The sequence below is a fragment of the Protomyctophum bolini genome (genome assembly GCF_963924005.1).
Source record: "Protomyctophum bolini genome assembly, chromosome: 6".
In the NCBI taxonomy this organism is placed as follows: Eukaryota; Metazoa; Chordata; class Actinopteri; order Myctophiformes; family Myctophidae; genus Protomyctophum; species Protomyctophum bolini.
In genome coordinates this window covers 21,476,507-21,493,561 of record NC_137867.1, presented here as the reverse complement: position 1 = coordinate 21,493,561, position 17,055 = coordinate 21,476,507, and the positions used below count along the sequence as shown (strand labels likewise).

Genomic DNA, 17,055 nt, shown 5'->3' with positions numbered 1-17,055 from the left:
TGGAATTCTGGAGAATTTGGGGGAAATTAAAGAAAATTTAAATGTGTACTGTAAATAAATGTTTCCTTCTGTTTCCATTGTGTGTGTGTGTGTGTGTGTGTGTGTGTGTGTGTGTGTGTGTGCGTGCAGGGCAGCCAACAGAAAGCTCCATGACACTAATGATGGTCTGAGAACTGCACTTGAAAGACACTGCAAAGTTAGTGCTCACACACACATGTGCACAACCACACATATGGATCCACGCAGGCACGCACGCACGCACGCACGCACGCACGCACGCACGCACGCACGCACGCACGCACGCACGCACGCACGCACGCACGCACGCACGCACGCACGCACGCACACACACACACACACACACACACACACACACACACACACACACACACACACACACACACACACACACACACACACACACACACACACACACACACACACACACACACACACACACACACACACACACACACAGTACTGTACTGTACTGTACTGTACTGTGCATAGACTGCCTGTTTGACAGTCTCATTGTTGTAGGTGGGCAGCAGTGTGTCTCTATTGGACCTAAGGAGCAAAAGCCGAAATAAAAGTATCTGCTTCTCATCATCACCATACTCTTTAGTGGACCGGTAAGACCTGTGAAGACAGACATTGCAACACTAATTTTGTATTTTCAATATGAATGGTTTGATTTTGTTGTTTGTTATTAGCCTTGGCAGAAATGTATTTTATTTTGTTTAGAGCCATTTCTAAAGCTGTTAGCAGTACTTATACTGCTGGAACACAATAAATCCATGTTGAACTCTGAGACAATGTTATTCCTGGTACTGCACAACTTGCTCTGAACATATGACTGTGTATTTACACAGTGGTGTAAATGTTGAGTCTGCTGCTTTGAGGTATTTGTTTAGGGAACTCTCCAAGGTGATGTACTGAGAAACTGGAACGTAGGGTTCTGTTGTTAATAGATTAGTATAAGATTTAACACTTTCATCTTAACATGATGTAGAAAAATGTAGGAATCATGCTGCATCAAGTATAATCTTACACAATGCATCCTGTAGTACTTAAGAACGTGATACAAATTGCTCATCCTTTGAGGAAAATAAGCAAATTCAGTTGGAGTAATATCTTTCTAATATTATTAGAATATTGTGAACCACAGGCTTCTTAAAAGTCTTGAAAGTATTGATCAATATTATTACATTCCTTTACCTATGGGACTGCTCAATAGCCACGTACACTACAGTCAATAACCGTTCAGATTTAGAGGTTGTATACATTTGAACATTCTCTTTTGACTCAAGTACTGGGGTTAGTGTTTTGTCCACCACTGGTGTTATGCTGATGATATCTTTTCGTACATTTCTTTCCCCCTACCAGGTTCTATGAACGTATGGAGGAGGAGCCTCTGGACAGTCGCAGGCCCAGCTGTGACAGCCTGGCCCTGGCTATGTGTGACCCAGGCCTGAAGCGCAGATACAGCAGCGAGTGTGAAGAGGACAGTCTGCCTGAGAGCTACATGGACAGCGGCCGGTCCACCCTCCGAGGCTCACACAGAGGCTATGACTCTGAGCACGAGGTCAAGGGTCAAGAGGAAGAGGAGGAGAATGACAAGGACAATAGACGAGAGGACGAGAAGGAGGACAGCGTGATGGAAGACGACTCTGACACTGATGTAAGACACATACCACATGCATGCTATACAAGCACAGTGTGACATGGCAAAGACTGTTTTGTTGAACTGTTACTTATCAAAATGTATTTAATTGTGTTTTGCTACATCAGTGTTGTGTGAATCTTAAAGCTACAATTCATAAAAACATTTTAGTAAATAAAATGTTACTTTAACCAATCTGTATGTTAATCAAATACAACTAACACAACTGCAATGGTTGGAGGAATGGAGGTGGTCTCCCTACTCTTGTGTATATCCTGTGGTTAGGTAGGGCCACTACTAGTTGACAAGAGGAATTGCACCAAGCTCATCGTGTAATATCTCCCCTGCCCTAACTGGCTTTCCATTTCGATACATGTATTGTATCTAATGTTTGATGCTACTTTTTTCCTGTGTCTAGGTGGCTGAGATACAGGACAGTGAATCAGCTTTTGGGTCAGAGCCCGGCTCTATTTTAGACTGGAAGCAGTCTCAACCTCTTTCTAGAACGAGCTCTGGAGCCTCCACACCTCGGAAACCTCTCACAGTCATCACCACTCAGGTACGAGGGAAACAAAGGGATGCTGGGAGGGTTAGGGTACCAGGGAAACAGAGGGATGCTGGGAGGGTTAGGGTACTAGGGAAACAGAGGGATACTGGGAGGGTTAGGGTACCAGGGAAACAGAGGGATGCTGGGAGGGTTAGGGTACTAGGGAAACAGAGGGATGCTGGGAGGGTTAGGGTACTAGGGAAACAGAGGGATACTGGGAGGGTTAGGGTACCAGGGAAACAGAGGGATGCTGGGAGGGTTAGGGTACTAGGGAAACAGAGGGATACTGGGAGGGTTAGGGTACCAGGGAAACAGAGGGATGCTGGGAGGGTTAGGGTACCAGGGAAACAGAGGGATGCTGGGAGGGTTAGGGTACCAGGGAAACAGAGGGATACTGGGAGGGTTAGGGTACCAGGGAAACAGAGGGATACTGGGAGGGTTAGGGTACCAGGGAAACAGAGGAATGCTGGGAGGGTTAGGGTACCAGGGAAACAGAGGGATGCTGGGACTCGAACCCGCAACATGCCGTCAGGCTGGATTACCGGCCTAGGTGCCTGGACCGCTCATCCGCAGCCCAGGCCAAGGACGATTATTTAAGACTATATTGATAATGGTCAAATACACTTCACTCTACCATTGTTTGTGTTCTGTCCCCCCAACAGGAGAAGAAGAGCAGTGTTGACATGGGTGTCATGACATCAGAGAAAGCCTATAGGATTGTATTGGCCGGAGATGCTGCCGTGGGCAAGTCCAGCTTCCTGCTCCGCCTCTGCAAGAACGAGTTCAGAGCGAACTGTAGCGCTACACTGGGTGGGTTGGATTCAGCTGCTGAGGTTCTGTGATGCGGAGTGATTCATTAAATCCTTATATGCTTCATGGACCGCAGTCCCTTGGGGGTCTATTAGTAGACCCCCTACTTTTTCCCTCTGCACATATCGTTCCCTCTGCACATAGTGTCGCATCCTGACAAAATTATCACCTGTCTGTCCCATGGCCTTTTGTTCAATCAATTTGATTGAAGTGGAAGGGTCACTGTAATGCAAAGTTTCTTTGGTGTTTCTAGGTGTGGATTTTCAGATGAAGACTCTAGTTGTGGATGGAGAGCCCACATTGCTGCAACTATGGGACACTGCAGGACAGGAAAGGTACGTCATTCAACACTTGTATGGCGCAAAGCATACATTTTACGCCTTACAAAAACCTCACATAGTGACATGGGTGTCACATCCTCCCTTGAGCCAATTTTAATATAAGAGGATATAAATATTCTGATAGAATGACATGCCCAAAATCCCCCCCCCCCCCATGTGGGGTTTGAACCCGACCCTATGTGTTTGATTCTTGGGCTGCCTGATGACAAGATTGTTAACAAGTTCCATACACGTCTGTTTAATCTCTTAACTTATGCTGCTAGGAAAAATATTCTGTTGTCTTGGATTAATGAGAAACCACCAACAAAAAAGGATTGGCACAAAATAATCATGCAGTGCATGCCGTTGGAATTCCTAACCTGCCTGCTACGCTCCACCACAGATACCTTCTATAAAATATGGGACCCATATTTGAGATTTGTTGGCCCTCAATTAGCTACCACCTTGACCATAGGGTTCCTGGACAGAAGCGATGCCACTAACCTTGATGGATAAAGTTATGTATGTTATTATAATATGTATGTATGTATGTATGTATATGCATATCTTTTATTTTCTTTAATTTTCTCTGGAGTTGTTAACCCATTTATGTTTTGGTATAATGTGTATAACTGTGTCCTTTGTTCCATAACGTGCCTGAGCTGAGCTGTCTGTTTTTGTTTGTTTGTTTTTGTTTTTCCTGTCTTGTCTTTGTCATTGTCATAAAATGTAAAAATCAATAAAAATATTATTGAAAACAAAAAATAACTAGTGAAAATCAGAACTAAAACGTTATCTATGCGTCACATTCTCTACCCACGGCAGGTTCCGCAGCATTGCCAAGTCTTATTTCCGCCGAGCGGACGGTGTGCTGCTGTTGTACGACGTCACCTGTGAGAAGAGCTTTCTGAACGTTAGAGAATGGCTGGATATGATTGAGGTAACAATGCATTGCTGTCTTCTTCAATACACATTATACAACAGGTCGTTTTGAGGAAGCAATCTGATTGGTTGAAACAGCCTTCTAGCCGTGCTTCAAACCAGCATCATGGAACACCTAATTAAAACAAAGCTTGTTACAAGAGGCCTTATGTTATTATTACTATTATTATGCGAACTGTGGATGCACTACTAAATCATCTGTGAATTTAAACTTAAAATGGACAAAGATAACAGACCATTAGCAAATGGACCCTTATAATGTTCAGAAGAGTTAAATTAACACTAAGGACACTGCTGTGTGAGGTTATATTTTTGGAATGTTAAAATTGTCCGAATGTTAAATGTAGTGACCTTGCTTGTTTTTCTGTCTTTACATGCAGCACATACATACGTACAGTAAGTGCGGACTATACAGTATGCCAGCATGTGTTTTGTTGTAATGTGGCCTTTTTTGTGTGAAAGTGTCACTTTGTCAGATGTCTGTATACATACAGTATCAGGGCTGGGCAATTGACCAAACATATTGAAATATAATACCGTAACCGATATTTAGAAACAATATCTGACTTGTAATAGAATAATCGAGAAGCATGTTTCTTTATATCCTTGTTTTTCTTGTTTTTTAATAGATTTTTATAATTGACTAAATAGTTTTGCCTGATTAAACACTGTACAAAATAGCTAAAAGATATGCAATTTTCACTACATATTTTGTATCGTTCTTTACACTATAATTGAGGCAGTAGTGATATTGATTGAAGATATCGTCTGGCCATAACACATAAATGTAGATATACAGTCTAGTGCTCTGTGATGTTTACTTTGATTTACACAGAGTTCACAATACAAATCAACTGTTTGTGTGTGTGTGTGTGTGTGTGTGTGTGTGTGTGTGTGTGTGTGTGTGTGTGTGTGTGTCAGGATGTGTCCCCAGATGATATTCCCATCATGATGGTGGCTAATAAGAGTGACCTGAGACAAGAGGCACTGAAGAATGGAGTTAGCTGTGTCCCAACCAGCTGTGGAGAAAAACTAGCTATGGTAGAACATGTACACACATGCACGCACACACGCACGCACACATGCACACACACAAACACACCCGTATGAAACACATACTGTAGAATACACGGAAGCAGCACAATGATTATCAAAATAAATTATATAGTGTATTAAATGTTAATTTTTCAGGAAATTAAAAATAAAAACAAATCAGGAAATTAAGAAAACCTTATGTTTTGAAAACAAAGCAATACTGCCTCATCAAAGTTGGTGTTGTCAATGTGACTTTATTGTCATTTCACCTATAGCTAAGCCCCGCCCTCTCCCACTTGGACACTTTCCAGCCGGGCTCATTCATTCCAATGAAAATATCATGGATTTTACACATTAAATACTGGTTCATTTTTGGAGCAAAACCTTCAAAATCTCTCAAAATCTGTGAACAAGGCCTGCCATATGCACTGGAAAATATTTGCGTGACATTTCTTTTTTAAAACAATGTTTTATCATATAGGAAAACTATTGGTGGAGAGGTTTGTCTAACCCATGTTATGCTTAGCTGTGATTGGACCATAGCAGTTTGAGGAGGGGCTTATCTATAGGTCAATTACTTGCATGAGAGGGGGAGATGTGGTGGAGTTAGTTGCAGTAATTACATTGTGCCACCCTCTTGGTGGACTTATCGAAAGCTTTTGACATAGTACATCATACCATATTTCTTCAGAAATTGCACAATATTGGTTTTAGCAAAGCAACTTCCGAATGGTTTAATAATTAATTTACTTAACAGACATCAATCTGTGAAATCCGGGAGCACCCAGTCTGAGCTTTGGCCAGTTTCCATGGGTGTCCCGCAGGGCTCAATCTTAGGCCCAGTCCTTTTTACTTTATATATATATTATATATTATATTATGTGATTTAAATGACTATCATGCCCATCTGTATGCAGACGACAGTCATATACTGTGTTGCTGATACAGCACAGCTTGCCACTATAGCAATCTGCAGCTTGCATTCAATGCACTCCAAGATGCCCTGGTTGAGCTTAGGCTTGTGCTGAACGCAAGCAAAACTAAGTTCATGTTTTTCACTAAGGCTAGAACCAACCAACATCCATGAAAGCTTAGCATTAATCTCTCAAAATGGTCTGCTATTGAAAGGGGAGGCATACTTTGGTTAGATATACAGTAGCATTGGTTAGACACATAGCACTAGTCAGACTGGATTAAGGTTGGTCAGAATATAAGTATCTGGCTTGATGATAAATTAATTCATTCTGTCATCAAACTAAATATGTATTTCTTTATAGAAACAATTAAAGCATGTTTTCCAACAGCATGTAAAAAGACAATTATTGAAGCCACTTTTCTCTCAGTTTTAGACTATGGGGACATTCTTTACAGGATTGCTGCTCCATCCATTTAAAACTGTCTCAGTGCCACATGACACCTCCCCCTTATAGCATCTTGGCTTGGTGTACCAGTCCATTCTGCCCTAAGATGGGTCACTGGTGACAGTTATGGTACACTCTATGAGAACACAGGCTTATCCTCTCTCTCAGGAATGGTCCCCCCTTACATTTGTTCTATGATGTTGGATCAGAATCCTAGTGCCTAACCCGTTCGATTGACTTCCTTACCCTTAACCCATTCTGACCTGAGATCAGATTCTAAAAATGTCTTCTATGTCAGTCGCTCTTCGATTTTTCAAAAATAGCAGACCTACAAGCTCGTGCTTGGAATGAGTTCCAGAAGTCCTTAAAATTAAAGCTGCCTTTCTAAGGTAGCCTAAATTCAGGGAAATGATTTCCAGCACTTTTGTTCAACATTGTAACTATTTTAATTAATTCTCTTATCTGTTATCTATTATAGTTTTTTTGGTTTTCAATATTTTCAGTCTTCGGATTAATATATTTCCCATATATTTACAATTCCCATATACTTTGGTGCACTGCTCTTCCTTGTGGATAGGGGGAGGGCTGTCTTACTGAGACAATCTATAGTCCAAGGAAGCTCTGAGAAGGAAGAGAAGTGGTGACGTGACTGGGCTGCGCCATGACACTTTCATGGACACCTTCATGGGAGCCAAACTCACACCGGAAGTGCAATGAATACATGGCAGTGAATGGAGCCGGCTGGACCAGCTCATAACAAACATTATTTATGAATGACAGACCTTTTGTAAAGTAATCACTTCTGTAAAATAACAGAAGACATGTAACACATTATTGTCTGCTGTGTTGCTATTCGATGTGTACACTGTGTAATTGTTATAGAGGTATGGTATCTAAAGAGCACAAAGTACCTTTTTGAACGCACCAAGTATCACGAGACTTCCCACCGTTTCCTGATACGTCTTCTGTTATTTTACTTTACAAAAGGTCTCAATTGTTCATAAATAATGTTTGTTATAAGCTGGTCCAGCCGGCTCCATTCACTGGCATGTATTCATTGCACTTCTCTTCCTTCTCAGAGCTTCCTTTATATAGTCCAGGAAGTAAGTTAAGTGAGCCCAGTGTCCATGACATCATTCATCATTGAAATACTAAAATATCTAAAAACACATATTACCCACATAAAAACCCCAGGAAAGTGTTTCTTGTCTCCCAAACATAATTAAAATAAGATCTGGTTGCAAAAGGGGTGAAGTGTCCTTTAAGAGGTAAGCGTTTTTTACTACTTTCCATTGGTTCAATATTTTCGAAACAACACACAGTTGTAAAGGGTTCAATAGCACTGATAATATGAAGAAAAAAACATCTAAAAAATGGAGTTAAGTGGTTTCCTCCCGACAACGATATATTTTCATATTGTAGGCCTATGACTGTAGAACTACAGTCAACCACAGTGATGGTTAATATTTCCTTACAGACATACAATGGCCTCTTCTGTGAGACAAGTGCCAAGGATGGAAGCAATATTCTGGAAGCTGTTCTCCACCTGGCGAGGTAAAGATACTCAGAATGTATATTGTCTACTCACTCACAGATATTACACAACATAGAAACAGAATTCAACAGCATTCAACAGCATCAACAACATTCAACAGTTTTGTTGAATGTGACATTTGTTTTCTAGTTCAGACTAGATCCTTATCTATCAAAACCAGTGATGAAATAGGGTGTTGATTACTGATTACTTGGCTAGTGGTAAAAATCCCTCAATACAAACTACAAAGCCTCCAATTGAATTGTGAACCACATCTTGACCGTTACTGCCCTCTAGTGGGCAACATATAAACTGACATTTAATAGATCTTCCTGCCCCTTTTCCCCCATACGTCTCTCTGTTCTTCCACCTGACTCTTCCTTGGCTAATTTCCCTTTTCCATATTTCCTTTTATGCCTCCCCATTCCTAACCTGCTCCTTCCTCTGTACACTTCTTCCCTCTACTCATTTCTCTCTCTCTCTCTCTGTCCCACAGAGAGGTGAAAAAGCAGGGTCATTCTGATGTGAGCAGCGGCTCGTTAACAAGCCTGGCAGCTACCAAGAAGAAATCAAACTTATCCTGCTGCACCTGACCCAACACTACACAATATATCCAGTGTTTGACTCAAGGTGAACTCAGTGCGAGTCAAGGAATCATAACATGTACTCCTGCTAAAAGGAAAGAGGAAAAACTAAACGCAAGGATATTTAATAGCCAAGAATGCTGGGGGAGGGGGGGGGGGGGGGGGGGCGAGAACAAAGCAGTCATTGTGAGCATCAGCGTCATCCTTTGCCTTTGTCACTGGACGTAGAAAACTGAAACACCAAAACAGCAGGACGTCAGGTACAAATGTCAGAGACAAAATATTTCTATTATTCATCTTTTCAAAAGAAAAAAACACTTTCCACAGAACACTTTGTATTGTTGGACTCACTCTTGACACAAGCAACGCTTCTGCAGAAGTTCTGTCTATTGTTTAGTTAAGCTAAAGGCTTTTCTGCCGTTATTGATAGTATCAAGTGAAGATGGACAGACATGCAGCAACGGTCGTCATGAATGGGACTCGAACACGATACTCTGTCAGGCCAAAGCCTATATGTGGCATGCACCTGTCCTGGACCACTTGGCCAGCGGGCGCCTGGACATGGACCATTTGGCCAGCGGGCACCCCTAGTTCAGGTTTTTTAAGTTATTGTTAGGAGTAGTAACTCAGAAGTAACTAATTTAACGTATCATCTCCTGTTTCCTGAGCCATACCTGGAAGTCAGTGTCTCTTGTTTTACGAGTTTGTGTTAAAGTGGCTGTAAACAGGAAGTAGGCATATAAACAGGAAGTAGGTATACAAGCAGTATTGTGTATTAACATTTTGTCAGACCACAGAAGAATCTGTTATAACCCACCCAGCCAAAAAAAACTGCTCTCAGCAGGAAATGCCTTGTTCTGGCCCTTTAAAGTGAGTGTGTATCTCTGCATGTGTTGATTTTACAACATGCCTTTAGCTTACACATATTTACACTATGTTCTCCCACCCCACGCATTATGTGTGCACATGCACAATGATGGTGATACATGTCAACAGCAGAATGTCTACTACTTTTTGATTTTGATTTTTGATTTGCAAGTGATGACAACATGGCTATTTTAAGCCCATTTCTATATTTAAATCTCAGATAAGAACGGTAGGCCTACTTATAAACTTGTAATCAGCAAAGTCCTTACCAAATTACATCCCGCTTATTTCATTTCCCCGTGATAATCTGTAAAGATACAACCCAGGTCTTATTTTAACGAATAAAATGTTTAACTGATCTATATGGTTCATACAATACAGGTATAACTTGCACATCTGCAGTAGTCTCCCTACTATTCCATTAGAAATGTAGACCCTGGTGTGGGGTAGGACGCCAATGTCAATTTATTTGAAGCAGAAGTCACACCGGATTGAGCACTAGATGCACCAGCATCCTTCGGACATTGTTGCAAAATACTTCTTAGGGAGAGGTTGACAACAGACACACAATGTACAGTGCCTTGTTTGCCAATCATGATTTGGAGTGGATCAACAGATGAGGGTGGACTATAACTGGATCTGCAGGCTGGATGCAAAGTTATATTATAATGAATGAATGCAGTGTATAACTGCAGTACCGTACTGTACCCACTGTCAGTAGTGTACCCAGTTTGGTACCCACTACCATACGACAGATCGACTAAATATGGAGATCCTGGAGGTCATCATAAATTTCTGACATCTTGTTGATAATATACATGAGCACACAAGAGGAGTTCCATTGTACATGCTACTACTTACATTGGCTCAGTGGCACACGCGTGACGCAAAGCTCGGCTGATTTGCAAAGCCCATGGGTTTTAACTTGTTTGGTCGACTCGTATGGTGCCCGAGTTATGCCCCGGACAGTCACACATACAGTCCCCCAAACCAAACCCCAGTTATGTTCTCATGAGCCTGACTTTCAGAGTGAGACTGCATTGGAGACCTGGGCTGACTGTTTTTTGGCTGACATCTTTTTTTGCATTTTGCTAATAAAACCTTTAATTAAAAAAAGCTTAAGAATGACATTTCTTTAATCTACTGCTGAAATGAATGAAAAGGTTAACAGGTGTAATTTTGAATGCATCGTCTATGCCGCTGTGTTCTTATAATAGAGCTATATCTATATATGCACCATGGCTCTGTACGTACTACGTACCTCTGTTGAGGTACTATTGAGGTACTCTCCCAGAGGTACTGGGACATGCAAGACTGGTCCAGTGCATAAATAAATTGTGGGTGTATCTCAGATTATCTGTGCACCGAGACACAGCTCTGACAACAACAAACCCCAGAGAAGAGCATAACAAGACATTACATCAACAGCATAACTTTCAATGCATTCGATCCATATACCAGATAGACACTGAACATATCAGATAATCATAATACAATCCATAATCTCGATCCATTATAATCACACATACTGTCACACCCCTGTCTCAGACGAGGGTAATATGAACACAAGGATGGCGAGGCAAACATTATAATATATATAATATACAACATAATATATATATATATTATAATATATATCATAATAAATCAATAGATCTTGATCCAAAATGCATTTCAACCATAGTAATAAAAATAAGCAGCAAAACATCACCTCCTCAGCGACAGACACTTCCTTCCTTGACCAGCTCCAGGCAGAAAGCAGACTGCCTGTCTGGGCAATTTCTCAGAGCTATATACCCCCTGGCTCCTCCCACAACACAGGACCAAATGAAAAAGGGGTCAACATGATCCACAACATGTTATAGTCGCTCAAAACGGTCACAAAACACATATATATATATATATTTCAGTTCATTTGAGCTTGTAGCTCTTTTTTTTCACAAAGTCTTTCGTTTTACAAAGTCCTTTTAGAATTCCAATGTCCCTCGGCGACAAGTAATCCTTCCCATCTCTAGACAGGAGTTGGTTTGGCCCAAATTGGCCCGATTAGTGTTCAGCTGAGCTGTCCCTATTTAAAGTGACAGGACCCATATTGCAGAAATATGATGAGAGCAGTGTGTGATCTGTTTGCTGCTTGCTTATAGTTTGTCCATACCCTACCTAAACAGTATACGCGCTACTGAAAGGCATGCAAATGAGCAAACAGACAGTGACAGGGTAGGGTCACACACACTGTCACAGATAACAGAACTAGATACCACATATAGTACAATCTACAAATCACATGAATAATCACAGAATCACCCATTACAGAACTAATGCCACAGGGAGGAGGCCGGGGAGGTGGAGGGAATTTGAACACGGACATCTGAACAATAGAGACACAGAGTCAGCTACTCAGCTAGCATGAAGACTGAACAACCACAGATATAAGTCAGCTAGAAGACTGAGGACAGGGTAGTGACCATAGATATTTAAAAAATCACACCCGTGTGAACTGAGTGTTGCAATTCCCCCCCCCCCCCCACCCACCCACCTCTCTCTCTCTCATTAGCAGGCAAAAGAGCAGCCACTACCCCTCCCTCTGATTCTGGCGCCCCCTACTGGTACTAATAAGTCATATACTCGTGCTCACACATAGGTGCATGAGACATAGGTAGACACATAGGTAGACACAGACATTGCTGGTTGTAGGAGTGGTTGCACCACTCAAAAATAGATGCCTCAATGGCCGCTGCAGTTCGTTGGAGCAATGTGTGTTGAAGGAGGGTCGGAAGAATATACACTGGGAGAGGAAGTACGCCAGGAAGTGTTACGTCACGCTGCCACTCAAGTGATTACTGGCCAATCACAGCGCATGTTTTCCGGGACTTACATACCCGAACAGGCGCTCTGTGACGCACGCTCATGCTTCCGCGTGGCTTCGCAAAGGAATCTTCATCATTCAGCCGTGTGGGTGGAGCTTATTTTCCATCCAACAGCTGTCTAAAAGCCCGGAAAAGACCCTGACAGACAACGGAAAACAGCCGCGCCTGTCTGCTCAAGTGTGGAAACAGCTAGTCAGTGTTTCCACACTTGAGCAGACTGCAGGTGCAGCCGTTTTCCGCTGTCTTTCCCGGAAACGCTTGCCCCAGCGGCATTCTGCCGCATGGGTGGAGCAGGGAGCATCATATATATTTCATATATATTAACTGTCTGCCTTCCGTGTCTCCATGAACTATCGCTTGCGCTGGATTAAACTGGGTGAAATTCACCCGAACATCTGCCTGTAGAAAGAAACAGGGATGTGACCAGGGACCCAAACCTGAAGGTACTGAAAGACACGCCCACCTCAGACATCAGCAACATTATGATGACACTGAGCATCATGAAGGTACTGAAAGACCCACCCACCTCAGACATCAGCAACATTATGATGACACTGAGCATCATGAAGGTACTGAAAGACCCACCCACCTCAGACATCAGCAACATTATGATGACACTGAGCATCATGAAGGTACTGAAAGACCCACCCACCTCAGACATCAGCAACATTATGAAAATTACAAAAATATAATTGTCGGGGTGAAAATCACCCGGGTTTAGTGTTTTTAGGGTTATATGGAAGATGACAAATCAATAACTTTGATAACGTCTCCATTGTTGGTGTTCTTAAAGACCCTCCTGCCCAGTCATACTCCCTGAGGGTCAGTGATGATCTCACAGCGTCACACAAAGAGAACTGCAACATATGCTAGGCTTTATGGGTTCTACATGTGTGTGCTATTGTATATCTATCTTTGTGTCGTGTGTACGTGCGTGCATGCATGTGTACGTGCACCTGTGTGTGTGTGTGTGTGTGTGTGTGTGTGTGTGTGTGTGTGTGTGTTTAGGGCTGGCACGGGTCCCTGTCTCCACCTCCCATCTCAGGCCATCTGTTTACATTGTCATGTGCTTGATGAGGCGAGACCACTCATTTGTCAAACAACATGTGGGGAGGGGGGTTCAGCAGCTGAGTCTGGTGTGTGTGTGTGTGTGTGTGTGTGTGTGTGTGTGTGTGTGTGTGTGTGTGTGTGTGTGTGTGTGTGTGTGTGTGTGTGTGTGTGTGTGTGTGTGTGTGTGTGTGTGTGTGTGTGTGTGTGTGCGTGCGTGCGTGCGTGCGTGCATGTGCGTGGTAACAGGGGTATAATTAGATAAGGGGACAATGTAGCAGGGAGGTTAATGACAGTAATGAATATATTAGAGTGCAGATTGAGGAAGCAGCCTTTCTTCATGTTTTTTTTCTGTTTTTTATTTTTTCAATGTCCCATTGCAGTTGACTGTGTTCTGCTTGTGCATGTTGTGTTAGTTAGTTGTGAGTCATTAAACACTAATGTATATCACATATTCTGTCTAGGTATTTAGTAAGAAGAAAACTTTGTCATAGCATGCATGCGTGCACACGCACATACACACACACACACACACACACACACACACACACACACACACACACACACACACACAGTAGGAGATACACTGTCGCCTCACTGTATTTTATGCAAGTGGCGGCTGAGGGATGGGGGGGGCACCATCTGGAAGGGTCAAAGGTGAAATAAAGAGACCACTGGTCACTGTGGTGACATCTGTGACAGCAGACTAGACTGTCTGTCCAAACTGTCCACCATGTCAGATCAGACAGACACGCACGCACACCCGCACGCCCGCACGCACACACACACACACACACACACACACACACACACACACACACACACACACACACACACACACACACACACACACACACACACACACACACGCACATACACACACACACACACACACACACACACACACACCCTATAGGGTGGCCAAAATTATTCCAGATTTGGTTTCAAACCTAATTAGCAGATCTGTGCTATTTCAAATAGCAAAAGTATAAAATAGGTTTCATCTGGTTAAACTGATTTTGATGCTATATGAACATATTTGGCTCTGAACGACCCCTGGGGGTCCCCTGGAACTCTCTGAACGACCCCTGGGGGTCCCCTGGAACTCTCTGAACGACCTCTGGGGGTCCCCTGGAACTCTCTGAACGACCTCTGGGGGTCCCCGGACCCAACTTTGAGAACAACTGGATTAGACATTAGGCTACAGACATCAAGGTTAGGGTTATCCAACTACAGACATCAAGGTTAGGGTTAGACATTAGGCTACAGACATCAAGGTTAGGGTTATCCAACTACAGACATCAAGGTTAGGGTTAGACATTAGGCTACAGACATCAAGGTTAGGGTTATCCAACTACAGACATCAAGGTTAGGGTTAGACATTAGGCTACAGACATCAAGTTTAGGGTTAGACATTAGGCTACAGACATCAAGGTTAGGGTTAGACATTAGGCTACAGACATCAAGGTTAGGGTTAGACATTAGGCTACAGACATCAAGGTTAGGGTTAGACATTAGGCTACAGACATCAAGGTTAGGGTTATTAGACATTAGGCTACAGACATCAAGGTTAGGGTTATTAGACATTAGGCTACAGACATCAAGGTTAGGGTTATCCAACTACAGACATCAAGGTTAGGGTTAGACATTAGGCTACAGACATCAAGGTTAGGGTTAACAACTGGATTAGACATTAGGCTGCAGACATCAAGGTTAGGGTTATCCAACTCTTGTCTGTATCTTGACACAAACAGACCTACCTGCCAGTATATTCTCTTCCTGTCTCACTTCTGATATCTCTGTCCTTCATAAAGAGGATTCAAGATGGAGGATTCTGCTGCCAGAGTGTTTGATTCATTGTACACTGCTTCCATTTACTGGATGCATTGAACCACATGGCCTAGATCCAGGAAGCCTCTTGGAATTTCTAATCTCAGTCAGTTTCTACAAGACTGGGATTACTGTAGATCTGTACCATGCAGGGATAAATATCAGACTGGGATTACTGTAGATCTGTACCATGCAGGGATAAATATCAGACTTCTGGTGCTTTTTAAATGCAGCCTGTGTAGAGGTTGCCAACTCAGACTGCTATACCTCGCTTACATGCTAGAGGGTGCTGCTCTCCCATTCTATACTGCTATAATGTTCTGTCTAGGTATAGACAGGTTACTATTTGAATGAGTTATTTTTTTTGCATTTCTTTATCGGGTTGATTGATATTCCCTGAATTGCACAAGAAACAATGATCTATTCTAGGGGAAAGAAAAACAATACAAACAAAGATATCCGTCTTGCAAATTAACTCTCAAAACATAGCACTCAAAAGTCACATTTTATGATGTAATTGTCATTAATATAATAAAACATGTCACTAATGTTGATGTGATCAACTGAATACAGTGGAAGTAAATATACTGTGATGATGCAGCTCAATGGACCCTCAAATTAATGTGAATTTGACCACGGGCCCCCATCTAAAAAAAACAGTTGTGGCAGAGACCCCAATACAAGATTAGTGTTGTTAAAATGTATCAAAACTACAAGGAAGGGGTTCAACTGATTTTGAAGCTAGCCAAACACATTTTGGATGGAAACGTGTCAAGAACCCCTGGGGTCTCCGGACCCCACTTTGAGAACCCCTGCTGTACCTGGAAGGCAGTGGAAATCAATAGGAACAGCAGCCTTTGTACAGTGTGACCCAAAAACCAAAATGACGAAATATTTGATTGGAGGTATAATAGTTTCAGTGCAAGTTCGACCTGAGAAAAGCATGCACCTAACTGGGACAGCCAGCTCGGATCTGTAAGGTAAGGACAGCTCTACAACCGCATTTATACTTAGAGGTCTTTCTCTCTCTCTCTCTCTCTCTCTCTCTCTCTCTCTCTCTCTCTCTTCTCTCCCTCCATGCATGTAACACTATTAGATGATTTACAGAGGTTCAGATTACTGTCTGTGTGAGTGATTCAGCCTAATGATAGAGGGGGAGTGAGCAATAGCCTTCTCTTCTTTAGATCACTGACCACTCAGTTGGCATCATGGAAGCATGGCTGGGGATTAGCAGCCATTCCATGATCTGTGTTTTTAGTCACACAGATTAGCCCATTAATCTGGAGAGAGTAAAACTGTGCAACTGTAATTCATGCGTGACTGAGAGTGAGTGAGTGAGTGAGTGAGTGAGTGACATGCATGCGCTCTTTTTTAACCATACTGTTTTCTTTTTTTAGTGTGGCTTTTCTGACAGGAAGGGGGAGAGAGAAGGGGAGAGACATGCAGCAAAGGTCGTCATGAACGGGACTCGAACACGCGCCTCACTGAAGGCCAGAGTCATATATGTGGCATGCGCCTAGACCACTAGGCCACGGGCACCCACTGTTTTCAATCTAGCTAATAAAGTATTCAATCAATCGAAAGAGCAAACCATTTCCCTAAACTAAGAAAGGATGATTAACCCCATGAACCATAGCATCCCTATTCC

At 42.5% G+C, this 17,055-nt stretch overlaps 1 protein-coding gene across 1 annotated transcript in view; it reads left to right on the top strand.

Moving 5' to 3' along the window:
* Positions 1-8,817, top strand: part of rasef (RAS and EF-hand domain containing) — a gene marked incomplete at its 5' end in the record, with an annotated part of 16,967 nt that extends 8,150 nt beyond the window's left edge. The window contains 10 exons of the mRNA XM_080765371.1: positions 130-196; positions 541-632; positions 1,387-1,681; positions 2,082-2,222; positions 2,873-3,020; positions 3,274-3,355; positions 4,166-4,280; positions 5,204-5,323; positions 8,156-8,232; positions 8,709-8,817. Coding sequence (XP_080621497.1) covers positions 130-196; positions 541-632; positions 1,387-1,681; positions 2,082-2,222; positions 2,873-3,020; positions 3,274-3,355; positions 4,166-4,280; positions 5,204-5,323; positions 8,156-8,232; positions 8,709-8,805 — 1,234 coding nt within the window. The 3' untranslated portion in view covers positions 8,806-8,817. The remainder of the gene's footprint in view (positions 1-129; positions 197-540; positions 633-1,386; positions 1,682-2,081; positions 2,223-2,872; positions 3,021-3,273; positions 3,356-4,165; positions 4,281-5,203; positions 5,324-8,155; positions 8,233-8,708) is intronic.
* Between the last annotated feature and the right edge of the window lie 8,238 nt (positions 8,818-17,055).